General features: G+C 41.2%; 1 protein-coding gene across 1 annotated transcript in view; it reads left to right on the forward strand.

The window, feature by feature from the left end:
• Positions 1-26,322, forward strand: part of kat6b (K(lysine) acetyltransferase 6B) — a 31,463-nt gene extending 5,141 nt beyond the window's left edge. Inside the window, 16 exon segments of the mRNA XM_026223949.1 lie at positions 10,293-10,401; positions 12,803-12,918; positions 13,078-13,159; positions 14,484-14,616; positions 15,132-16,030; positions 16,685-16,806; positions 17,190-17,290; positions 17,447-17,588; positions 17,937-18,098; positions 18,340-18,433; positions 19,334-19,565; positions 19,757-19,913; positions 21,171-21,422; positions 22,100-22,376; positions 22,473-22,752; positions 22,754-26,322. Of these exon segments, the coding sequence (XP_026079734.1) occupies positions 10,293-10,401; positions 12,803-12,918; positions 13,078-13,159; positions 14,484-14,616; positions 15,132-16,030; positions 16,685-16,806; positions 17,190-17,290; positions 17,447-17,588; positions 17,937-18,098; positions 18,340-18,433; positions 19,334-19,565; positions 19,757-19,913; positions 21,171-21,422; positions 22,100-22,376; positions 22,473-22,752; positions 22,754-25,079 (5,484 nt within the window). The 3' untranslated portion in view covers positions 25,080-26,322.
• Positions 26,323-26,782: the final 460 nt, after the last annotated feature.

The following is a 26,782-nucleotide window of genomic DNA, read 5'->3' on the forward strand; positions in this document are numbered from 1 at the left end:
GGGCTTAACTATACAAAAGTGGCTTTATCACTCAAAATTGTTGAAATATCTTAAAAACCATAGCCTACCTCATTGTTTAGGTAAAGGGTTTCTTCTCCATTGGCCCCAAACCGCATTCTCATCCACATGAGTGAGCTTGGCTTCGATTTTAACATTGTGTGATTGAAATGTTGTGTGAAAAATGAGTAGTTTTTATTCCTCAATTATCTTTGGTTTGCTCCAAGATAGTTTTCTAAATGAGGGCATGATATGCCACAGATGTTGGAGTAGCTGTGCGTTATTAAACTTGTTGTCCTGAAGCTTCATCATCCAGGCCTCGCTGGTGCGATTTCCATATTTAAAAACTTTAAGTCAACATGAAACAGCATTTGCAAGCCACTGTACATCTGTAATGTAAAACATTTTAAGTGTATTTAAAGAGTAAAAATGTAGGCTGTGAACTAGATTTATCATTAGGAATGGTTTGGATTGTCAAATGTGCACATTACGTGCCTGAATAAAGCTGGTTGGAGGAGGTAAGAGCAATTAAATAAGTCTCTTTTTCTTGGAATAATGTGCACTGATTATTCATTTAAAAAGACTGTGATTGTGTATTTATAAAGTAAATGGGTACATTTTAGTTTTTATGTTGACTTATGTTCAAGCTTAATGATGGAGATCCCAACATTATTGTATGCAAATTTGGTTAGAAAATGTTGACACCATTATAACCTATTTATTATTACAGGGTTATTATAGATCCCCCTCCTCTGGTGTCTTGTGTTTTTGGTTGCTTTCAACTGGGACTCAACCTTGTCTGGCCTTTCCCTTTAAACATTTGTTTAAAAAGCTGCTATCTTTTTATAATAACTTTGACATTGCAGACTGGCATTTCCGATCTTCATATATAGCATTTCAGTTTGGACTACATATAGCGTTCATATAGCGTGAAAATGTAAAAGTGTTTCCTTTTTTTTGTCACTCGCTGGTCACTTAATGTGCAAGCTAGGTGTCTCTTATGCTCTCTTTGACTACATTGGTCAGGGAACAATCAGAGGCCATTTGGTAATCAAATCTTGGAGAACATTCCCTTGTCCACTCATTGAGTTGCTCTTTGAAAGCTAAAGCTTTTGGTTTCCATGCATGGGGGCTTGACTGTTGCTAAGCAATGTGCTTCATTGACCCTAGGACATGATAGCATGGTGCCAGTCTCTTTTTTTTTTTTTTTTTTTTTATACAATCACGTAGACGGTCTGCCGTCTTGCAGATGGTTCAGGGGGACTGCAGTGGTGGGCTGGCTGCTGATTAGCTCAATGCGTTAAAAGGGCTCTTTTGTTGTTAATTGTGTGCTTGGGGACTGGTCAGTCTGCAGCTGCTCCAGGCCTCTTTATCATATTCTGTGAGGGGTTAAATTATGAGAAAAGAAAGGGCCAAATCCGGATTTCTTTTGTCCCATTAGCTGGCAGGATTAGATTTTGGGTTGAAGGTGTATTAGATCTCATGGCTGGCCTCTCTTTTTGACGTTCTTGAAACTCTTGCAGTTTAAAAGATAGTTAGTAATTCAATGAAGGTCTATTAAAGCTTTGCTGATTACATCTGTTCTTCAGTAATGGTGTTAAAACAGTACTAGACCAGCTGTGGCTGATGCAATTTGCTCACTTTCTAGAAATTCCATTACGGCATTATGGTCTAAGCACTGCATTTTACTTTAGTCTCCCTAAGAAACCACAGTATTTTTGCCTTAAAAGTTTTAGATGCAACCAAAAATACATGAATAATTTAGGATTAATCAAATAGTCCAGTTGGTTGATTCCTAAACGGGGTGGTCTTGTAAAGGTTTCAGTTTTGATTTGATCAAGGTCTGTTAATAGATGAATATGATTCATTAATTTATTATTTGTGAAAAAAGGAACTAAAAATATAAAAGCACCATAGTTTTAAATTTGATGTATTAACATTTTATGTACATGTAACACAATACAGGTTTGCAATAAATATTAAATAAAACCTTTCTAATTGGTTTTTAAGAGGTACATCACCAAAGGCTTAATTTTGCCACTGCTTAGTCACAAGTTGGTATTCTTAGTTGTGGTTATGCTAGTAATGGTTACGAATGACATTACAGTGTCTTCACACTCTCTGGCACTCGCTGTATTAAGTTGCTCTGCATTTTATAAAGCTGTACATCTCTGGTGTACACAGGGTTTACTGATGTGTCTGTAGAAGTACGGAAGACCAAAATTAAAAAAACTGCTCTAGAGTGAACTTGCAGTTGGAAAATGATTTAATGTTTAAGTGAGCTAACCAACATAGGTGAAATGTATTACTGTTCTTCTATGTGTGCGTCTGTTTGTTCAGCTCGGTGTGAAGTTTGTCGATCTCATCTCCATCCTCTGTGACTTCTGCTAAATGCTCATTTCAAAGCAGCACCATTTTCTTTCCGTGTATCTGGTATATTTTTAACTGTTCAATCAGCATTATTGTTTGCACAGCATTCTCAAAGAGCCTGCGGCTTATGTGAAGAAACTCATACTCGCTAATGTTTTTTGAGATGCACAGTAAGGCCCTAGTTGGATTAAGACAAGAAGCTAACACAATGTTTTTGCTGGTTTAAATGGGCCAGTAGTACAGAATTATTTTTACTGACTGTTGGGGTTTAGTGGTATCCTCAAAGTCAGTACTGATAGCGCAAGATTGAGATGTCTAACCCTAGAGCTCCTGGATACATTTTTGTTGCCATTGAACCTGTTTGTGTTAAGAACTCAAGTCCCTAATCATTAAGCCACTGCCACCACATATATGCATAATTAGTTAGGGTCAGACACAGCCTGAAGTGGAGATGGCTTAATTAGTGCTGGAGTAATTGTCACTTTGCTAACCTGAGTGTCAGATACCTGAGCGTGTGCCATGTTGCTGTTCCTCAGGCAGACTGACCTGAATGAAGTAATGGTAATGTAATAGCTCTGCCATCCTCGTTAAGTTCCTAGGCTTTAGAGGCCTGGATGAGCTAATAGAGCTGTTGGAAAATGTAATGGGACGAGGCACGGGTCAGCTTTAGAACAAATCTGCCCTACATTCTTCTTTCACACTGAAGCATGATACGTCGTCAGGCTTAAATAAAACTGTACTTCTCTCTCTCTGGCTCTATTTGGTCTCAAACCACTTGAAAGATGATGCTGATGTGCATGTCACTGCATTGGTTCACACCAATTGAGCCAAGAGACACACAATTTACGTGTCCGTTACTGTCAGTGTCTGGTTATGGAATGAGGGCAAGGCATAACCACATGCACGCCGCCATTTAAAAGTGATATGCCTCTACTTGTGGCTATCCGAGGTGAAATCTCAGGAATCTTGTGTAGATCGGAGGCACAGCAGTCACATTTAATGTGGGATGAAGCCGTGTTTTCTTTGCTTTAAGTGGTTTTTACTGATCATCATTACTCTGCTTCACGGATGGCTCACATAGCTTTAAAGGGATAAAAAAAAAAGATATTTGATGTATATCTGCTTATCCCCAGGGCATCTGAGATGTAGGTGACTTGTTTCTTCAGTAGAGCACAAACTAAATTTTAACTAAAACCGTTGCAGTCTATCAGTCAAATAATGGAAGTGAATGGGAATCACGGCTTTGAAAGTCAAAAAAGCATACACAAACAAAAACAAATTAAACCCTATGGTTCGTGATGATACATTGATGTGTAAAGACACGAAACGACCGGTCTGTGCAAGAAACTGAACAGTATTTAGGCCTATATATATTTTACCTTATTCACCGCAATGTTGAAACTGTCCTGAGCATGTTCTCATCAGCTGGTGCGTGACGCATCGTCATCTTGCTTTATGGGGAATCGCAGACTTTTAAGTGCATTACCGCCACCTATCTCTCAAATGGACCATTGACACTATCTACAATCTCAGTTAGGATTGTCAGTGGTTCATTTCAGAGATAGGTGGTGGTAATGCACTTAAAGGTCTGCGGTCTGCCGTAAAGCAAGAAGATGATCCGTTACACGCGGGCCTTTGAGAACGCTCTCAGGACACTTCGGACATTGCAGTGAATCAGAAGTAAAAAACTGTATAAATTCTGTTCAGGCTGACTGTTTTGTGACTTTACACACAAATCTATTGTCACGAGCCACAGGGATTAATTTGGTTTTGTGTATGTTTTTTTGACTCTCAAAGCCGTGATTCCCATCTACTTACATTATATGATTGACAGACTGCAACGGTTTGAGTTAAAAATCTTTAACGTGAGTTAACGTGAGACCCTTACATGGGGATTAAAAAAATATTGCTGTTAATCTGTTCTCAAATTTGGGCAGGGAGCTGGGTCTATACTAAGCAAGCTATGATGACTTTCACCTTTATATTTTATATAACCGACTGGCTGAGGCCAGCCTAAAAATATGATCAGGACAGTTGACGGGCCACTGCGCATTGTCACGAAAGCTTATCTTTTTCATGTGTTTTTTAGCCTTACCGCTTGTCGATTTAAACATTAAAGCATCAAAACACAAGGCACAGAAAAGCTGGACAGAGTCGCTGGTTACTTGCGCGCTGTTTCGGTGCGCACGAGAGAGAGAGCTGCCTATCACGGACAGCGACACTGAACCGAGATCTCTTCTGCGAAGTTCTCCTCGAAGTCCTTCCTGCACCTGAACGAACAAATACAAATCGCAGTTTGAACAAACAAAAAGATGTGAGAGAGCCCAATCGGTGTTCTGGTGTTCAGGGCTCATGCAGAGAAAGGCGTCTCAAAACACTTGAACATCGAATTTGCTTTTTTTGCTCTTGTGCCAACAAATACATACAAAATATGTCAAAATATCCACCTCGGAAATTATGCTCGAAAAAACTGTCAGTTATTTCTTAAGTGAAAGTAAACCGTTGAGGAAAAATAAAAAATGGGATGTGTATTATATTGGATGAGTTCATTGTCTCTTAAAGGGACTGCGCCTAATTTAGCTACTGGCTGATGTAATGTTAATCCAAGAAAATGAAATGAAAATCACTCACTGCTCTTGACTGAATTACTTTGTAGTTTTAACAGTCAAACCAAAAATTATTCAGACACCAGATATAATTTATATATATAGCAAAATTGTAATGTGAGAAATGTTGAAGGTGTCTGAATAAATGTAGGTTTGATTGTATATTTATTTTTTGCATTGAAGATTATCCAGTGCTATTTTACATTTAATTATTTGGTTTCTGTACCTTGACACCTACAAACTTGAAAAAAACTTAACTTAAACATTGGTGTGAAACAGGAGTAAGGTTGTTTGCACCTTGTGCAATGTGGAGTTAGTTTACAGCTTTTTCAAGCACTTTGATGCATTTTGGAAACAGGAGATGAGCCATTTTATTTGGGTAGCACACATATTCTGAATGCCTTCGGCAGAATTCGAATGAGCCATTTTAATCTAGATTAATTTCAAGATCACAGTGAGATTAATCTAGATTAAAAAAAATCTATGCCCACCACTTACAGACACACACACTATATATATATACACACAAAATATATATGTATATGTGTATATATATGTATGTATATGTATATGTATATGTGTGTGTGTGTGTGTGTGTGTATATGTATATGTGTATATATATATATATATATATATATGTATGTATATATGTGTGTGTGTATGTATGTTTACAGAGGTTTACTAATTGCCCAACAAAAAGCCAGTATATTGTCTCACTAGTTAAGCTAGTGTAGTTTGAGTAATTAGTCCTTTTAGACCTGTAGAAAAAAAAAAAAAAAAAAGTTTTTCACTACATTTGGCCTGGTGCCAAAGTACGCATACTGGAGCTTTTCTGGAGCAGTAGAAACATAGTAATGGTTGGATGGAGATACTATTGACTAATATAGCCATGTTAGCTGGCATGGGGCTAAATTATAAACAAATATTAGACCAGAGACTGGTTAGAATAGTGAATTTGCATTGATGCACAACAAATGACAAGTTTTTTGACACGTCGATTGAAAACATCATTGAGAACCTCATGTTCTTCCTCTAAGCATTTTAGGTCTGCATTGTTCAAATAAAGACATGTGTGTGCCCTGTGGTCATTCCAGCCACGTGTTTCGTAGCTTTTGCACTCTTGCACCTGTAGCACTTGTTCCCAGTGCAGCTGCTGTAGTCAGGATTCACTGGCCTTTAATTCAGAGCCAAACATGGCACAGAACGTTCTGTCATCAGCCTGATGTGTGGATGAGCGCTAGCTCCACTTAGTGGACAAAACGACTGACCAAAGCATGTTTGTGGTGCTGCTTTGTGATGTTGCCTTAAATAGAAGGATATCGTTAATTAATGAACTAAATGCTTCAGGTAAAAGGACATATGTCCCTCAGTGAAATAGACCAGTCTCAGAGTAACAAAGCTATTATTTCCCGTTTTAGATGGGAATGCTGCGTCGTCTGTGGAATGTTCCTTTTGCAAACATTCCAGATCACATATTTGTCACAATATTTAGCAGGGTGTAGTCACTAGCCAACACATTTGTTTTCACTGACAGGAGAATGTGTCCTAGTGTAATTTATGAGCAAGTAGAGCATAGTTCTGTTGCCAGGTTTGTGTACATTCAGACAAATATGTAACTGTGGCTAGGATTGGAATGGAATACTAAGATTCACTACACAGTAAAAACTATATGCTGTTTACTTTATTTTTTTTAGCAAATGAAGTTTTAGTGCTTTTTAAAAAAAAACACTAGGAGGTGATATACCATAGTACACATTTAAAACAGTAGTTTAAGAGATAGTAATGTCTTAGAATCTCATCAGTCAATAAATGAGTCAGGAAAGAGGTTAAACGTCACTGACATAACTTCTGGTTAATCAGCACACTGGAAATGGAAGGTCTAGTCAATCACAGTGCATTACTGCATTATTGCATTCTCTTCAGTAGCTCTGTTGTGCATTAGTTTTATCCAAGTTAGTAAGACCTATATGAAACTGTAGGTACACTGTTCATGCCATAAACAGTTCATACTAAACTCTTTAGCAATAGTAAAAGGAGTGTGCTGTTCTTAACGTCATCCTAAATGCTCATGGTTGGAGGTGGTTAAAGGAATCATCTTTTACTTGCATTACTATCACTTCAAACTTTTATTACTGACTTCTGTGGAACAGAACTTTTTTTTTTATTGGAACCAAACACATTTGGACCCTACTGACTTCTATTGTATTGGGGAAAGAAAAAAAAACTTGAATATGTTCCCCCTCTACAGAAGAAATTGTATTGGAATGATATAAGGATGCGAAAATTGCAGAATTTTAATTTTTGGGTGATACTGTCCCTTTAAGTAAAAATTTGAGTGTCTGCCATTGAGAACCCCATATTAATGTATGATTTTTAATAGGCTTAAATGTTTGTGGTGGTTCCGGGTCTCCATTAAGTTAGCAGTAAATGCCCATCTTTTTATGATTACCACTCTCAGAGGTGATACATTTATGCTTAAGGTTTACTGTTAATTTGAGCTGTGTAAATTGCAGTGGGGAGAAAACATGATGGTCCTTCTAGTTCTGATGGGAAAATACGTTTGAGATTCTAACGGGATTTACATGACACTTAAATAGTGCATATAATCACCTCCATAATGACAGTTTGGCTACAATTACAGATCTTCACATCATATATTTATGTCTCGAGTGCCAAGAAATATTTACATCTGCCTGCATATTTATTCTTGTAAAATTTTTCCTACATATCAAGTAGCATATGTTCAAATCATATCTAACTCAATGTCAAGCATGCCAGGCTTTCAAGTAGCTTTTTTTTAATCTTTGTGCACATGAACACACAATGCGTGTGAAGTAAATGCGCGTATTTCATGTGCTGCTGAAATCCAACGAGAAGCAGTGGAATTCTGCCATTGAAATCAATTTAGCGCTAATGTTATTGAATGATGTGGTGTGTAGAGCTGCAGTAGAGGGTTTATTTGTATTTATACGAGACGGCGGTGCCTGTGCTTTTTCCCCTCCTGTGCGTGAATACAGATGTATTGTTTGGAGGCAATTAAGGTCAAGCATTATGTGCGTGGTGGGATTTTTGTTGTGTATCTTGATTACGTTGCCCTCGGGGAGAGAAGCCCTTTTATAAGCAATGAGCGCACATTTATTTCTGAGCACTAACCAACTCATCATTTGTTTGAAGAGCTGTGCGTATCATTCAGGGGCCATCGATTGGAGCCTTTCAATTGGCACTTAAATGAAAACTTGAAATGTTTATGAATATCCCATCTGCAAATTGATGGTATGCCAAAATGATTAATAGGCTAGGGATTGATTGCCTGTTGCATAAAACAATTAGTCTGGCATTACTCTCAACAGGTTTCTCACCAGAACAGACACTCAATATTTATCAACATGGCACAGCGGGAGCTCAGCTGAGTGGATCTCTTGAGATGGTACAGAGAACATACCCACTAGATGTAGTTTTACTCCGTCTTCTAATGCCCCATCTGCATCTAATATACACCATCCCCCAACAGAACACTCTGTCTCTTGCTGACAAGCCTTTTGGGAGAGAATAGAGCCGAATTGCTTGCTTGTTTACTCTCAAGTTCTACCGGTTCCTCTTCTCAGGAGACTGGTGTGTTTTTGTGAGTGTCTAATGCTGAATCTAAGGACTTGAATGGGCTTACGCAACCCGTGCAGAGATTTAGACGCAACTGTTTGCAGACGTGAGGGTGTGGTGGGGCAGACTTTCCCGTCAGATTCCATGTAACCTTTTTCTGATCTCCACTACACGAGTCCTGCATGCCACAGGCTTTCGTGGGAGGAAAGATACAGTCTTATCTCTCGAGCTATTCGCTGAGCCTGTTCAGTTCCCTCTAATCTTCTTTTGGCATCAGCACCTTCCCTTGCCCTCATTCAGAGGGCACTGGCTACACCTCTCGCAGTTGTATAACATCCCATTGCCAATATTTACACAAGCTCAGCGTTGTGTATCACAGCGCTCAGTGATACTGCAAGGCGGTCTGTGTGTGTGTGTGGGGTGGGGGGTGATGTGCACACATACTGTTGGGCATCCTTTATCCTTCATCAGTTGGACCAGATTTATTGCATGTATGTGTGTGTGATGTCTGTTGTTTTGGCTGCTGCCTTTTTAGAAGGCTTTTACACAAGAATGTAATCTTTACAGTAGTAAAATGCAGCACGCCTCCTAAATTCAAAGGAGACATTTGGATTTAATTTCCTGTTGTTTGTGGAATCACCGTCATGGATTCTGTGTCTGATCTCCAGAGATCTTGGATATCTGAACACTACACTTTTCAGTGCTAGTATGTCACAATAACAACACAATGATTATATTATGCTTACCAAGGATGCATTTATTTGATCAAAATTATAGTAAAACAATATATATTATGGCAATTTGAAATAACTTTTCTATTTGGGTATATTTGAAAGTGTAATTTATTCCTGTGATGGCAAAGCTGAATTTTTAATAGTCATTACTCTAGTCTTCATTGTTACATGATCCTTCAGAAATCATAATAAACTGATTTGTTGCTCAAGAAACATTTTTAATCAATGTTTAAAAAGTTTATTTTTTAATTTGATTTGATTACTTTGTGTGTGTGCGCAGTGCCAAATTCACAGAGCGGATCATCTAGTTCTTCAACCATCCTTAGTCAGACAGCACTCAGTTCAGTTTCAGTCTGTTCTACCAATACTGCAGAAAGGCTAGCATCATTCTTACTAGTATCTTAATTTTCATATTGTAACTTGTATTAAAGTATCTGTACGCCTAACATCCCTATAATGGGCATTTTCATTTAATGGCGTGATTTGAGATTGCTTTGACTCGTGGTGGTACCCTTCCTCTGCCAGGAACTGCTTTATCTCTGGCACCACGTATCTGTCCTCTATAATCACATGCTTAATAACTAACTGGCTCCCTGGGTTTGTAACCACCTGTCTAGTTTGACATCCGATATTCAAACAAAGCTAATCAAAACACATGCCAAATCTTTTATCTTCCAATCTGTACTCATTGTTTATGCCACTCATGTGCCTTGTGTTTAATAATAGTCATACTGTGTTTCAAATCTTGGTGTGTGTGTGTGTGTGTGTACATATGATTAGAGGCACTGCACTCATTCAGCTGTTGGGGGTTTAGTTGGAGTAAATCGTTAAGTGTTTAGTTTTGTGAAACGTAGACTTTTTTTTTTTTTTTTGATCTAAGAGGAATTGAAAGAAATGTTGGCACTTTGTTGCCAGTTATAGTCAAATTAATGTTTACATCAATTAAAGCATTCTCTCTCTCGGTCTCTCTCTCTCTCTCTGTCTATAGCCACGTGCTGATCCCATACCCATATGCAGCTTCTGTTTGGGCACAAAGGAGTCCAATCGAGACAAGAGGCCAGAGGAGCTGCTGTCCTGTGCTGACTGTGGGAGTAGTGGTAAGACCCATGTTTGAACTCTCAGCCTGAGAGGTGCTCATATATGGACAGTGCATCATCTGAACGTCTGTGCCAAGTGGCCAAAAGCAAGCTATCACATAACTAAGAATGTTATTGGTTGACGTGTGAATCAAACTTTGTAACTAACCATTTAGTTGTAACCAAACCATCCATTTTTGTTTGAATAGCTGCTCTGAATTATTAAATGTTTAATAATTCAGTGCTCAGTTGTTGACATTTTTTAGTTTTTTCAGTCGTATAGTTACAGTATTTCAGTCATCAGCATTGTCAGTTGAAGTAGCATGATTATTTGAATAAGTCAAAGTTTAAATTGAATATTATTCATTGATTTCTGAAAGTACATCTGTACCCTAGAGTAGGGCTGCACGATATTGGGAAAAATTTACATTGCGATATTTTATTTTTCTGCGATATATATTGCGATATGAAAAAAAAAATAATAATAATCTTACAAACAAAAATGGGGTGAGCACACTTACATTCTCATTTTACATGATTTAAACATCGACACCATCGTGTCAATTGATTTAATATGCGCGAGGGAGAGAGAGCAAGACACTGCTCGTGTTGTTTGAAGACATTGAGCGTGCGACCAGGGCTCGCTTTGCGCGCGCACTCTCTCTCTCTCAGGCCGGTGACAGATGCAATATAAATAGGCGTCGGCTCTATTTCTAGCATGCACGTGTTTTCCGCGTCTCACGCAGGCAGTCTGCAAGCTCTAACCTGTTAACATGGGAGCCGAATTAAAAACGGACATGCCACGCAGCTGAGACGCTTGCGCCACGTATCTAGTGTGTCGCCGGCCGTGCGCTCGCGCTCTTTGGCCCATACAGTTAATGAATAACGGATCAACTACGACAGCCTACATCGCCCATCCTGCAATGTGACTATCGTGGATTTGTACATCGCGATATCGATGCATAAACAACACATCGTGCAGCCCTACCCTAGAGTATATTACATTTAGATGTTGGTTAGTCTGAATGAGTGCATGAGGCAGACTTTTAAAAAATGGGAAATGCTCCATTAATCAGCCAGGATCCAAAGCAAATGCAAATTCAAAATATGATTTATATTTTTAAGTATTTGAATTGCCTCACATTGTGCATGCACAATTAAGAAAAACAAATCTGAACTCAATTTGCAATGGAGTCTGAATTTTAACTGCAGTATGCTTTCACTGTCTTGTATAAGATTAATGCGCAGCAGTGTTTTCTGTCCATCTGCATTTCTCTGCACAACTCTCATCATCTTGCATCAGAGCAGTTGTGTGTGTATCATCAACTATAAACACTTACTGACAATATATCATCTTCATTAACCAGTGTTTGCAATAAATGTTTACCTGGATAATGTTACATGCAGCCTGCTTTTTCCCATGTCTAAATTTGTTCGATCTGCTTAATTTGCGGTTTATTTTCAGCCCAGATTCAGTCGGTTTCTTTTTGTCCCTAAAAACCTTTTTCAGTTAATCAAGTTTTGGTACATCACATGTCAGAGTGCAATGAGAATGGTGTATATATCTTTGAAATAATTTCAGGAAAGATGCTTGAAGCCTAGAGAAGGCAGATTTATATTTTTAACTATAAAAATAGTCTGTTCTGTAGAAGTATTGGCAGAAGGGTTTTACACAATTACAGCTGGATTCAAGCTGAAAGGTGTGCAGTTTATAAGATGTTTTTCCCCCCGTTTCAAGTTTGCTTGCTTGTTTCTTTTACTCTTAATTTATTTATTTATTCCCTCCTCCAGACAGAATTGCCATGTTCCTGTTAAATTACCTGCTCTTATGTCGTAATTTGTTTTGAACAGTGATTTTGAAATGCCACAAGGAATTGTTCTTCCGGTGACATTTTTATGGCTGAGTTTGACTTAACAACAGAGGTGGTTTTCATTAAGTGTTCATGAAAGTATAGAAAATGTGCTCCCACTGTAAACCGCAGCTGGTTTGCAGCCCTCGGGGACAGGAGTGCATGCTTTTACATGACTATAACGGATCGACTGCCATTACGGTGTATGCGCGTACCATTTCTGCCTCGTTAAGATCAAATTATCCTTAATTAGCCACTCAGAAGTGTTTGATAATACAGTGCTTTTAGACACTGATTTTGGCAAGTCTTCACGCATGGTTTTTCACATTGTTGATGCCACATGTAAATATTTAACTGATCCACGGTCGGGGGAATCTTTCATTTGTTTCGTTTTGATGTTCTCTCTCCGCTTGATTAAGTCTCTGTTAACATTTATCCTGTAATGTTTCAGCAAGGGCTTTTGTGTTTCCTGCCAAAGTTAAAGGATTAGGTAATGTCGCTCTTTTAATTGAGCATATTTGGAGGCTCTCTCTCTAAAGCCCGTTTGTTTTATTCTGCATTTCTCCTCAAAGGCCATCCATCATGCCTGAAGTTCTCTGCTGATTTGACTGCAAATGTCAAGGCCCTGCGATGGCAATGCATCGAATGCAAAACATGCAGTTCCTGTCAGATTCAGGGGAAGAATGCTGTAAGTTCTTTTCAGATGCACTGATGGCCTTGGCCCAGTTCCTGCTGACATCTTTTATAGTGTCAGAGCGCTGCTTGTGTTCTGCCATTTTTTACTGCAGGATGTTGTTTACTTGTGTTGTGTAGATTGCGTCTTATTTTTGTGTGTGTGTGGATCCAGGACCAGATGCTCTTCTGCGACTCCTGTGACAGGGGTTTCCATATGGAGTGTTGTGACCCACCGCTCTCCAGAATGCCAAAAGGTACATTAGGTTTTTGTTTGCCTCTGTGGATTTTTCCATTCTCAAGGTGAAGCTGTTAAATGTGCCATTACACAAAGGCTTTTGGTTACATAATAGTAAGATGATATGTACCTTGCGTCCTGAACTATTTAGTGCCTGTCTCTCTCCCTCTCTTTCAAGTCTCTTTCTCGTTGTCAGTGATTTCGCCTCTGGCTTGCAAATGACTGTGCTTGTCCTTTTCAGTTAATGGCAGTTTGTCTGAAATGGGCATGTAAGTGCCAAGATAAAAAGGGAGCAGCATCATAAAGTGTTTCAATAGAGCAGAACAGGTTCATTTCATTTAATTTTACAAGAGCCTTCAGTGCTGAATGTCTAAAACTGCTGGAGGGAGGTGACGTTCTGCCATAAGAAATCCCATCAAATTTCATTTGGGTTTTGTTATGGGTGAAATGCAAATGATTTAACTAAAACTTGTATGTTAACGATGTCAGTTTAACACATTAAATAAGTGAGCAAAAATAACACCGTTAATCATGGCAAGAGAAGCTAACAGAAAAACAAGACCAAAGACATCTGTCTGCATTTCTGCTATAAGAACGCTTCCTGTGTGAATGGCCCTGTGGGACTTTGCGACAGTCTACTGCAGACAAAATGACAAACTTGTGTTAATGTGACTGCAAGTATATTCATGTGGACTGTTGTTCAGCAGTAGATGTTTTTAATGATATGGAAAAAGCCAAAAAGTATAATGACTAAGACACTTTCCCTAATAACAGCCTTCAAATAATTCACTATGAAATTGATCTCTGTTGTGATGTGGATGTGATTCATATCTTGTGAATCAGTGCCACGTATTTCTACACAAGATAACCAAGAGCTTCAGTTCTAAACTGAACATCAGCTCAAATTAAGCTTTAATTAGATCTACTCAAGGTCTAATAATTCAGTTTATATGTATATTTGTTATTTTCCTCTCTAAAGAGGATGAGAAGGCCGAAGCCATGTCAGGAAAAGAGCACCCCACACGACTTCAAAGCCATTTATTCAGTGCTTCCTTGTTGGTATGTTACCTGTAGAAAGCTTGTTTTTTTTCTGCTCTGTTTCTTTTCTTCTAAAGACAGTAGAAATGAAGGGAAAGGCACAGCGGGTCATCTCTGCTCAGCACTACAAAGACATATCTGAAAAGTGTCACGCTGCAGACATGATGAACCATCCTTGAAATGCTTCTTTCTTTTTGTCTCTCCCACTCTTTCTCTCTCTCTCTCTCTCTCTCTCTCTCTCTCTCTCTCTCTCTCTCTCTCTCTCTCTCTCTCTCTCTCTTTTTTTTTCTCTGGACCTCCCCCAGGAATGTGGATCTGCCAAGTATGCAGGCCAAAGGAGCAGGAGGGAAAACGGTTGCTACACAAGACAGCGGCCCAGATCAAAAGGCGATATGCAAAGCCAGGAAGGCCAAGAAAAAATCTAGCACATCCAACAGTGTACGATAACTAATTTTATCTCTCTTGTTCGTTATGCTTCAGGCTTAAGGTTACAGGTCTCACAATCAGTATGTTGCCTAAACTGTAAATGCTCTTTTTTTTTTTTTTTTTTGATGGCCTACTCTGATTTTTGTCCTTCACAACCTTGCCTTGAGAGTATATGTAGGTTTCATAGCCTCTCATCCAAAAGGTTTAAAATTAGCATGGCTGCTACGATGTACTTTTAGCCTGGGGCATTCTTTGTTAGTCTATTTTTAAAATATGGCTGTGTAGTAAAGCTCAGTCGGAATGCTGTCAGTCAGACTGGGTGAGTCTGGGTCAGCAAGCTTTTAAATGTGCGAGACCTGAGGGATTACATCTTTCCTAAAGGCTTGATGAGCCCTGATAGACACGGTGGAACTTGTTGTTGAAACTGTGAAATTAGGACTCAGGCTTAGTCACAGTCGAGATGTGCACATTGATTCTTGTTCATTTGTGGCTCGTGTTCTAAATGCAACCATCGTCTGCTTTCACAGGTCTGACAGTGGTGGTCCGGGATCCTTTCAGCTGTCTGAAAAAACACGGCATGGTAGGGGTTCCATAAGCACTTTCTGTACCCCACCCTCATCAAGCACCTTTATACCCACCACAGACGGCAGGAGTCTCACAGACCCCCTCACATCCACACCCACCCTCACTACGTTGCCCCCAATCAACAAGAAAACCAAAGGTCTCATTGACGGGCTTTCCAAATTTTTCACACCATCGCCCTTGGGTCGCCGGTTGCGCAGTGAGGTGTCAGGCTCCTCCAAACAGCACAGGCAGAGGAAACGGGGCTATCGGAAATGCCATGGCAGCGTGATGACGCCAGGTGTGAGGCTAAATGCCCCGTCTAGTGTTCTCCTTACCCCGTCCCCTTCACAAGGACACAGCCCCATCTCGCTGAACCCAGCCCAGTCGTCCTCGCCCTCCTCCGCCCACTCCCCCCACAGCTCCTCCTCCCAGTCTAGCGGCCCGTCCCTCAGTAGCCTCCCAGGCAACAACCAGCTGAAGGGACTCTTTGACGGACTGTCTCACATCTTTACCACTCAGGGACAGTCCCGGCAAAAGGGACTTCCCAGCTACGCACCACCCAAGCGAGCACGCCGCAGCCAGGACATTTCCACCTCACCCAAAACGCCCCTGCAGCTTCAGGGAAAGAAGTCTGTCAAGGGTTTCGGTAGTAAATTAGCATCCCTGTCCGGTTCAGCCTCAGGATGGGTGCCCAAGCGTGGCCGGCCGTTTAAATCGGCGCTCCATTTCAAACGAACACCCTTCTTGAGAAAGCACAAGGTGCTAGGCAGGTTTAGGTTAAAGGCCTCCCCGCAGAGGGAGAACACCACACCAGGGAAGGGCAGATTGGCAGACGGAAGAGTAAAACCAGACCCAAACCATGGTAAGCACAGGGGCCTGAACCGCCAAACAGCTGACTGGCTTTTTCCATCTTCAACCGTTTTACTCATCTTCCTCATTTTAAGAAGCAAAATAACATGGATTTTTGTTTTTTCGACTAATACTGCATCTCTGCATTTTTGATTTGAACCTTTTTCTTCAATCTTTTTTTATTATATTAATTCTGAAGCCACTAAAGCCTTTAGATTTCTGCTCTCTGCTCACGTCCTCATGCTGCTCACACCTGCCTCTCAAACCCAAGTTATTAATGCTTTTTCCCTTTAGTAACAAGCACTTTAATGTAAAGTGTTTGCATTTCAAATGACCCTTGCTCCTGGTTTGGTTCCCTCTCAACCTCTGCACAAATGGAGTATTTGTTTAGAGGGCACTGTTGCCTAGAAACAAACTGTGATGTGTGGTTAGAGGTTTGAGGTTAGTGTGTTGGCCAGCAATGTTGATATGAGCCTTTCCTTTCAGCCTTTCTTTCCATGACTGTAGTGATTTGCATGCTAGCAGTTGTGGTTCTGAATGCGTGTGTATCGAGTCTAAGTTAGTGCTTGTTTATATTAGCTTTGGGTTTTGTTGTGTCAGCGTCTTTGCAGTTCTTTTGTGCTACATTCTGCAAACATTAAAGGTCCCTTTTTCTGACCTCTCACAGCCTTTAATGCCGAGAGGTGCTCAAGAAGAGAACCACAGGAAGGAAGGATGACTTTACTCAATGACCACGTGGCTGAAGAGGATCTGAAGTTGTTCCGGCGCATCAAGGAGATCACAGCAAAGGTGTGGAGAGTAAACCATCCATTGTCAACAGAAGAGAAGGTTTAAGAGCTAAATAAAAAGCTTGATAGTTGAAGAAATTAAGTATTGTACAGTGGAAATTTGCAATAGTAAGATTCAATTTTTATTATTGTTGTTATTATTCCCTCCTAAAATTGTGCTGCCCTATTAACTGGTCTCCCAGTCTGGTCTTTTTACTGGTTTTTGGCGCTTTTCTTACTGAGAGGCCAGCATAAGTCACTTTAGACCAGCAAACCAGCTAGCCTGGTTTAAGTGAGTTTTATTAGAGCATCGGGTCACAACCCTTGGCAAGCACCTTAGCACTGTGGCTGAATGTTTAAAGTGTTTCATTTCTGTTCCTAACTAGTGATTTATTTCAAAAACAGAAAGCTGGTGGTGATCAAGGACAATCCCCTCCTTTGATTGAGTTTGGGGGATATGAAATACAAACTTGGTATTCCTCACCATACCCTCCAGAATACTCGAGGTAAGTCTGAAATTAATTCCGAAACATTTTTTACGACAGTTATGCCAGATACAGCCTTAAGCAAATGTAAACTAGCATGTGATTTTAGGGTTTCTCCCTGCTCTTGTTACTTATGCCACATTCTTCCTTATAATTAATTGCTGCACACCTCCTCAGGTTACCGAAGCTTTATCTCTGTGAGTTCTGCTTAAAGTACATGAAAAGCCAAGACATTCTGCAGAGGCATTCAAAGAAATGTGGGTGGTTTCACCCGCCCGCTAATGAGATCTACAGGAAGGATAACCTCTCTGTGTTTGAGGTCAGTGCTTGCTCTCAAATCTTGCACAAGGGGCACATGCACAACTTCATCTGTATCCTAATTTATCAAGTGCCGAGTGCAAAGCTTGTCAAAAGCCACATCTCCACATCATGGATGAGAACTGGATTTGCATAAATTAAGCATGTCAGATTAAGCCAATTCTTCAATGATCTTGTTTGTCTAGTGAACAGGAAATGCATCAATTTTAGCAGGCCTCCAAAAGTTTTAAAGACTTCTCATTGCACTTTGTTTATGAGTTGTGATCTTCACAGGTGCTCCACTAGCAGGAGCTGCTCTTGTATGGCATGCCTGACTCTAATTGTTTCCCTTTTTGTTTTATTTGCTCAGGTTGATGGAAATATCAGCAAAATTTTCTGCCAAAACCTTTGTTTGCTTGCAAAACTTTTTCTGGATCACAAGACTTTGTATTACGATGTGGAGCCTTTTCTCTTCTATGTTCTAACACAGAATGACGAGAAGGGTTGTCATCTTGTTGGATACTTCTCAAAGGTATTACAACCCTTCAATATATCTAATCCTATGGCAGTTGAGTAACAGTGGGTTATCTAGTGGGTTGCTAAAGATGGCATTTCTTGAACAGTGCTTGTTTTGGATCTGAACCTTTTCTGCAGTATGTTTGAAGGGTTTTGTGTGGTTGTTTGGTTCAGTTCAGGACAACAGCAGGTGCAGAGAATTGCATGTGTTGGCAGTGCACTGACACACTCTATCTTTCTCTCTTTCTCTCCCATAGGAAAAGCTTTCCCAGCAGAAGTACAATGTCTCCTGCATAATGATCATGCCTCAGTACCAAAGGCAAGGATTTGGGAGGTTCCTCATTGATTTCAGTAAGTTATTCATTAACTGGTTTGAAAGTCTTATGAGATTTGAGCAAAAGATTGTTTGCATCATGAACAGATGTTTCTGTGCTCTGCATGAAAGCAAAAAGAGGATCTGTTTCAGAAAGACCGACATGATGGAAATACTGCCTGTTTCATTGTACAGAGTAGTGGGTTTGCATGACCTTAAATACAGTTGAATGTAGAATGTAGTGCATGGTACAATTTGTTTACTTGTGAATGTTTTGATTTGCTCGCTGTGTAGAATCAGAAGAGCATTTGCTTACTTTGTGTTAATGCAAAAGACTTGGATCTTAATCTGATTTTAGAGTGAGATCAGACCAAATATTTTCTTGATATGCAAATGGGTGACCCTTATGACACCTTTGGGCCATCTCTGACATCTCCCTGTATTTATTCCATTCTCAAGCACAAGTTGTTCTCAAAAATTGCATTTAAAATTGAAATTACATTTAGGGTTTATATGCATGTGTGCACACATGTACAGTTAGTTAGTGGTTATCTGTCACAGGTTATCTGGACTGGTTTTGTCTCAAAATATTGTACTGTAATATTGCTTTTTTCAACATGACACTGACATCACAAGAATTGAGACAAATCTTTATTAGAATCAAAAGCCATTAGGATCAAAACCACAATCATTAAATTCCTTTAATATAACTGTTTGGCTTTGATGAGGAACTCGCTTTGGTTTTATGTAATTCAATTCAAGCTTGTGAAATGTGCCTCAAGACCGTAAAAAGCTGCACATAAGCTTTACTCCATGTCTTCATAAATTGTGACTGAGTTTTTATGTTTTGTCAAAGTGACACTCAAACCCGATCTGACAACAATGCTCATAAACAATCTTTCCTCATCTCCTCTTTCTTTCTTTTCCTGTCTTTCCAGGTTACTTACTTTCCAGGCTAGAGGGCCAGGCTGGCTCCCCAGAGAAACCTCTATCTGATCTGGGTCGTCTGTCCTACTTGGCTTATTGGAAAAGTGTCATACTGGAGTACCTGCACAACCACCCAGATAAGAGTGTCAGCATCAGGGGAATGAGCCGAGCCACGGGCATGTGTCCACATGACATTGCTACCACACTTCAGCAGCTCAACATGATTGATTTCCAGGATGGCAGGTGGGATGACTGTGGTGGTATCTGTCAATCTGACAATTCACTCACATGCTTTCAGTACACTGCATCATCTCTAAAGACATTACTACATTCCAGAGGGGGAGGGGGGGTGGACACATTATGGATATATTTGCATGTACTACATTTCCAAATTTCAATTTCTGTTTGTAATATTTTCTAACATGTTTGTCTAGGTTTGTAATCATTCGAAGGCATCAGCTGATTGAGGAGCATATGGATAGACTGAGAATGAAGCCACGGCTTCATGAGGTTGAGCCTGACTGCCTGAGCTGGACTCCAGTTTCAGTCGGCAGAAACCCACCAGGGGAGCTGAAGAGTACAATCGCACAGGTAGGCTTAAAGGTCTATTTTCACCTGATTTTAGTGAATCCAGTTTTTATTTGTTTGTCTTTCCAAGTGCTCTAAAACAAAGTGCTCTAACACTTTAAACTATCAAGGATTTCTTGTTAAGTTTCACATCAAAAATTAATTATTGAGCCGTTGCAAATACATAAGCAAAAAAGAGGTTTAAATTTACTTGACCCTTCATTCACTATAATCTTTTAATAATGATTTATATTCAGAGCTTTCAGGTTTGATTTGGCATAAAATCGGGCTTCTGGCATTCTGCCCTCTGTTGACCACAAACAAAGAAAATATCAATGGCCAGCTCAGATTTCTTATTTTTAAAATGCATGCCTTGAAAGACTTTCTACTTCCTGTCAGTGATCACGTTGTTGTGGTAATCACCCACAGATGTATTTATTTTTTTCAATTGTCAAAAAAGCCCCTAGACGTATGCATTGTACCTTAATGTTGTTAAATTCATAGAGAGGGAACCCTCTGCAACAACCTTTATTTAAATATTCAGGAAACATCTAGGTGGTTTTCCTGGCATATACAGAGGCTTGATCCGTATGTTCCACAGGATTACTTGAAGTCCAGTTTATTATTACATCTGTCTCACATCAAATTACTATGTTCTGTATGCATTATCGTTTGCCAAAACATAATGCTGGGAACAGCAGATTTATAAATGCCCAGTTATTGTTTCCTTTCGGCCTCTGACACCGGTCTGACTCTTTTCGCATAATGCAAAACTTGACCATAATTGGTAAGATGATCAAAGGCTGTTCTGGTGGCCGAGTCTAAAATCAGAGCTTATGTTTTTAATTCAAATCTATTCAATAGGCAGATCATGGCGATCACAATGAGCGCAGGTCACTCAATCCTTCCTTGGCTCTGCAGTATTAGCTACAAGATGATGCTTGCATGAAAAGTGAGCTAAATTTATCCCATCGTTTGCCTTTCAGGAGTTCAGGGTGAGTTCACAGAGATAGCTGAAAGCACTTTCAACAGTAACCCAGCTTCCTAAGTGACCTAAATCAAAGCCCTGTATTATTAATGCCTCTGAATGTCCCATGAAATGTAATCTTCCACAGCCGCTTAAAAATAAATGTTGCTGAGATCAACGGCTAATCAAGAGACAATCTCTGCACTGCAGGGGCGCTGCGGAAGCAAAATGGATAACGGAGATGTTATATGTATGCTTCAGCTTGAACAGAACGGCTCAGACGAGCTCATGTTTGTGTTTTTGTGGCACAACAGGCAGGAGACCGCCGTGCAGGCTGTAGTGCATCGACCAGGAATTTGGCAACGGGGATGGGCTACACTAGCACAAGACCTCCACTAACCAAGTGCAAGAACTTCAGCAGAAGATACTCAGACCCAATGTTTACCAACAGTGCTGGGAAAGAGTTCGAAGTGAGCGAAGAAAGCAGCAGTGATGACGACGATGATGATGATGATGGTGAAGACAGTGCAATCAAATCTCAGTCTGGGCAGGGGCTCAAGCGAAAGGTAAACATCAGAATAAATAGTTCTGTGCGTATCATTTGTTCAAATTGAATATCCATCATCATTTGGGAGGTGTATTTAGTTGGATGGAAAAAGATCCAAAACTATCCATTAGTCAGAAATTTCCATCCGTCCTTAAGTCCATAATTAAGTAATACTGCTTTTGTGATTTGTGTGGGAAATCGTGGTTCTGTATCACCAAGTAATGCTGCAGATTATTTGCACTGGGGTACTGCTATCCCAGAATGCCTGGGGGAGAGCATGTTGTGAGGAACTTGTGGTCAGCTTGATTCTGAACACACTCATTTGGGGTTTTGGGCAGGCTAAGCTTTCCAAATGAATGGCCTGTGGTGTAGGCACTGTGGTCTAAATGATGGGCTTTTGCATTTAGATCATGAAGCGATCCATTCACAATGCAGCCGCGTTTCCCTATGTTTAGCATCACCCTTGACCGGATCTGTCTCCTCCAAACCTCTGCTTTTTGGATTAAAGGGCACCAGGGACAGTTAGACAAAAAGTGGCCAACTCTTGTTATGACAGTTGTTAAGTCTAACAATCTCTGACATCTCCCTGTATTTATTCCATTCTCAAGCACAAGTTGTTCTCAAGCATGCAATATGCACGTCTCTGTTAATGGAATAGCCCCCTTAAATGTGTGTGTTTGTTTGTTTTTTACTTAGCAGGCTCCAACTCTGCGACGGAAGAGAGGGCGAAGGAGAACACGAATCAACAGCAGTGTCACGACTGAGACCATCTCTGAGAGAACAGAGGTGCTAGATGAGCCATTTGAAAACTCTGATGTAGAAAGCCCTTTGGCACAGCCCAGCAGGAGGGGTGACAGCGAGGATGAGGAAGAGGAGAAGAGCCAGAGATTAGCCATGCGTCGGCCTGGAAGACCAAGGAGATATGAAGATGACAATCACTCAAATCAATCTAAAAAAGAAGGGAATGTGGAAGGTAAAGCCATACATGTTAGTATTTATAACATACTGTTGTGTTGCATGTTTGAAAGATGAATTTACATGGAACTTTTTTTTTGTGTTTCTGAAGCAGTGAAAAAGGACAATCCTCGACCGCTAAAACGGAAGAAAGGCTGGCCCAAAGGTGTCAAACGAGGCCCTCCCAAATGGAGACTAAAGGAGCGCAAAATGGGCTTTAAGCTCAACCTCTACACGCCTCCTGAGACGCCAATGGTCACAATGGAGCAGGAGCAGGAAGAGGAACCGGATGCCAGCCCTGCCTCGTCCTCAGGACCGTGTGAGTCCATTAGAGAGCCCAGACCAGAAGTCCCCGAACTGGACCCCTGCGATTCAGAGCCCCACAGTCCTGACCCGGTCTCACAAAGCAAATGAGAATGAGCCGACAGACAAATCTGACACAGTAGAAAATTCACCCTGTGCTGATGAGACCAGTGAGACAAAATCAGGTCCAATAGATGATGCTGAAGAGTCAACTCAAAATACAGAGGATGTCAAAGACATGAAGCCAGAGGGTGAAGCAGAAGGCAGGGTTTGTAAGGGCTCAGGTGAACGAGACGAAGAGGATGAGGAAGAAGAGCCAGAACCATCTCATGTGGATGATCATGATGCGGACGATGAAGATGACAGCAATGAGCAGAGAATAGACGACCCTGTGCCACTACCAGAAAGAGACCTTACAGAAGACCCAGAGCCAGTTCCAACTCCTAGTAATGACAATAAAAATCCTGAAGTGCAGCCTAGCCCTGTGGACCCACCACCTCATTGCTCAGAGGAGCTTGCGTTTGAAAGTACTCTCGTGAGCTTGGGCATGCAACAGGGTGACACTGTGGACTCGGATCACCCTCCAGACTCCGAAACCGAGGAAGAGGATAACAGTCAAAGGCCTGAAGAAAAGCATATGGGCCCACTGACCCCGGCAATAAAAGAGGACCATAACATTTGCCCTGAGCTTGATATGGAGACGGCCCAAGCAGTGCAGTCTCTGACTCAAGAGTCTGAGCAGGAGAGGCACTTTCAAGATTGCGTGGAGACTCAGGAGGCGTGCCACAGCCTACAGCGGTATGTTCATGTTGAGCAGAGCCCTCAGATGACTCCCGTGGACGACTGCCAGCAGTCTGATCACAGCAGTCCTCTGTCTTCTGTCCATTCTCACCCGAGCCAATCTGTACGATCAGTCAACAGTCCAGCGGTGTCCATTTTAGAAACTGGCTACACGCAGATCAGCCCCGATCAGGGCACCGTCTCGGTGCACTCACTACATAACAACATGGAGACTAGTCCAATAATGGATGTGCCCTCGGTGTCAGACCACTCTCAGCAGGTGGTGGACAGTGGCTTCAGTGACCTAGGTAGCATTGAGAGCACCACAGAGAATTACGAGAATCCCAGCAGTTACGACTCCACGCTGGGTAACAGCATTTGTGGCACGGGAGCAGGAGCGGGCGCCTCCTCCCAGAGCAGCTGTTCCTATGGCAACCTCTCCTCCGGTGGCAGCCACAGTCAGAGCAGCTGTGCTGTGTCCCAGCAGATGGCCGGTCCTGTGGCGAACAATACTGGCGCTTGCAGCATGCTCCAGCAAACCAGCATGAGCTCCCCTCAGGGATGCAGTGTGAAGTCTCCACAAGGCTGTGTGCCGGAGAGGCAGCCCAGCCATCCGCACGGACACGGCCACGGGCATAGCCACAGTCACCACCACAGCCATCACCAACACCATCCGCACCATCAACATCACCAACACCCACAACACCAGTACCAGCAGCCTCTATCGCACTGCTCCATGCCGGCCAGCTTCCCTCCACCCATGCAGCTGCCCGACATCCCCGAGTCCAACAACCCCTCGAGCAACCTGGGCCTGTATGACCGCATGGGCCAGGGAGAGTATGGAGGTGGACACTACGGTCAGCACTCGGCGACGTTCAGCCTGCATAAGCTACAACAGCTCACCAATACCATCATGGACACCTCCTTGCCCTTCAGCCATTCTGCCTCGCACTCAATCTCATCCTATGCAAACAACAACGGATCATTGTCCACACAACTCGGTCCTCACAATCCCTCGCTGGTGTCACTGTCGCAACCTGGTGGAGGTCCTCAGTCACAGGCTACTGTGACTCCTCCCCCCAACATGACACCGCCGCCCATGATGTTGCAGCGCAACATGGCTACACCCAACATGAACCTGGCCCAGTCTCAGAGACTGCAGATGCAAATGGCCCCCAAGAATCATCACCACCACCACCCCGTGTCAATCCGCTCCAAATCGGCCCCTCTGCCGCCCCACCACCAGCAGCAGATGTACGGTAGGGGTCCTCAGACTGTAGCCATGCAGGCTCCCGGGCGGACGCTGGCTATGCCGCCGCGGATGAACATGGGGGTAAACCTCATGCCCGCTCCGGCTTACAATGTCAACTCAATGAACGTGAACGTCAATATGGCGATGAACACTTACAGAGTGACGCAGCCCATGATGAACGGGGGCTACCATGGCAATCCTACCTATATGAATCCATCTCCACAGTACTCTATGCAGATGGGCATGATGGGTACTCAGCCTTACCCACAGCAGCCCATGCAGGCCCCTCCCCATGGCAATATGATGTACAGCCCAGCGGGTCATCATGGTTATGTGAACACTGGCATGTCCAAACAACCCTTAAACGGGCCTTATATGAGACGATAATCAGCGACCTGAAAGTGAAGGGTGATGATGTTGCAAAGTCAGCTAGTTGACTTGAGGTATTTAGTTTGTTCTGATTTTCATGGTTAATGTTCGCTTTTATGGATCTTTCTGAAAGAACCAGCACTTGGTAAGAATGCAAAAAAAAAAAGTTTTGTTTTATTGCCTAAATTTTAGCTTTTCTCCCCTGTTAATGGGAAGCCTTACAGCATAAGATTTAAAATGTAACATTTGTGTAAGCGTAAATCTCCCCCGAACTGCATTGCAGTTGAACGGAGGTTACATTTTCTTTAAGTTGGAACCTGCATTATGAAACCTTTAAATGTGCCTGCATTGTATGTTTTTTGGACAAAAGAGCCTTTTCAATGTACCTTTAGCAATCGCAAGGTTATATATGTAAGTCTGTACTCATGCCTTCATATTATTTAAATTATTGTAAATCTACTTTTATATTTTTTTAAATGTAAGGTTATACTTAGCATGCTATAACATCTTTGTTAGTGACAGTGCATCAAAGTAGTACTGTACAGTGTTGTGCTTAATAGCAAGCAATTTTATATTAAATGTATGGCCTTGGTTAGGTTTCCCTCATACGGAAGGAAAAATTAAACTCTATTTTTGTTGATTCTAATACTGTAAAGATTTAAAAACGTCATCACGTTCGGCTTGGAAGGTTCTATTGCTAATTGTGTATAATTTGTTACTTTATAACAAGTTTCTTTACCTGAGGCAGCTTTCTGTTTTATACAATTTAAAGCAATTTCTGTCACAATAGCGAAGAACAGTCAATGTCAGTATTTGTACATGTAGAAATCTAAATCAAAGGGGAAGGGGAAACCATTTCAAATGGGGCAGAGTTGCAAATTTATTATGAGTGTCAATTTACTCCAAAGTCGGTCTTTTATGAAATGCCTTTAAACTTACATTTTCATTCCATCTGTAGATTTTTTTTATCTTTATAAAACATCTGATTTATATTTTACTGAAATGTAGAGCAGTAGCCTTGTTGATAGACAAAAACAGATGGCATGTAAAAAGGTAAATTGTATCTGTGTCTGTTTGTATAGCTTATTTTGTAGCCTTTGTACCTGTACAGAATGGCAGTTTGACGTAAGAGGGATATCCTGACTGTACTAATTAAGAGCATCAGTCCTAACGATTTATGAGTTATCTTTTTAGTCGGTCACTTAAATGCTGTACATTTTAGCAGAAAATAAATTATGATGAGCCACTGACAGACTTAAAAGTGTGTATGGACTGTTTTCGTCTCATGCTTATCCAGAATTGTACTTTCTTTCTTGAATGGATCTTTTACAGCAAACAGATTTTCAAACACGTTATGGTTGGAAACGATCTTGTAGCGTGCAGGGACTACTGAAGACAAACGGATGCTTTTGCCTGTAGAGGATGGATAAATGTAGCTGCAACACTAACATGCATCGAATGCAACAGCACAGCTGCCTTGGCAATAAAAATGAACCTGACCTCAAATATGAAATATTAATATTAAATGTAAACACATAAGAATGCATCTCAGTCACTTCATAGGTCAGCGCTAATAATCCAGTAAGAGAGCGGTGTTCTGTCCTGGGAGAAGCTGCATCAGGAACACCTGCCTCCATCAGTTCTGCTTTTTGGGCGTCTCATTTGAATTCTACAGGGCTCACTTGATTGAGTCCTTGAGTGCCTGTTACTTCCCTCTTATC

This window comes from Carassius auratus, chromosome 38, assembly GCF_003368295.1.
Source record: "Carassius auratus strain Wakin chromosome 38, ASM336829v1, whole genome shotgun sequence".
Classification (NCBI taxonomy): Eukaryota; Metazoa; Chordata; class Actinopteri; order Cypriniformes; family Cyprinidae; genus Carassius; species Carassius auratus.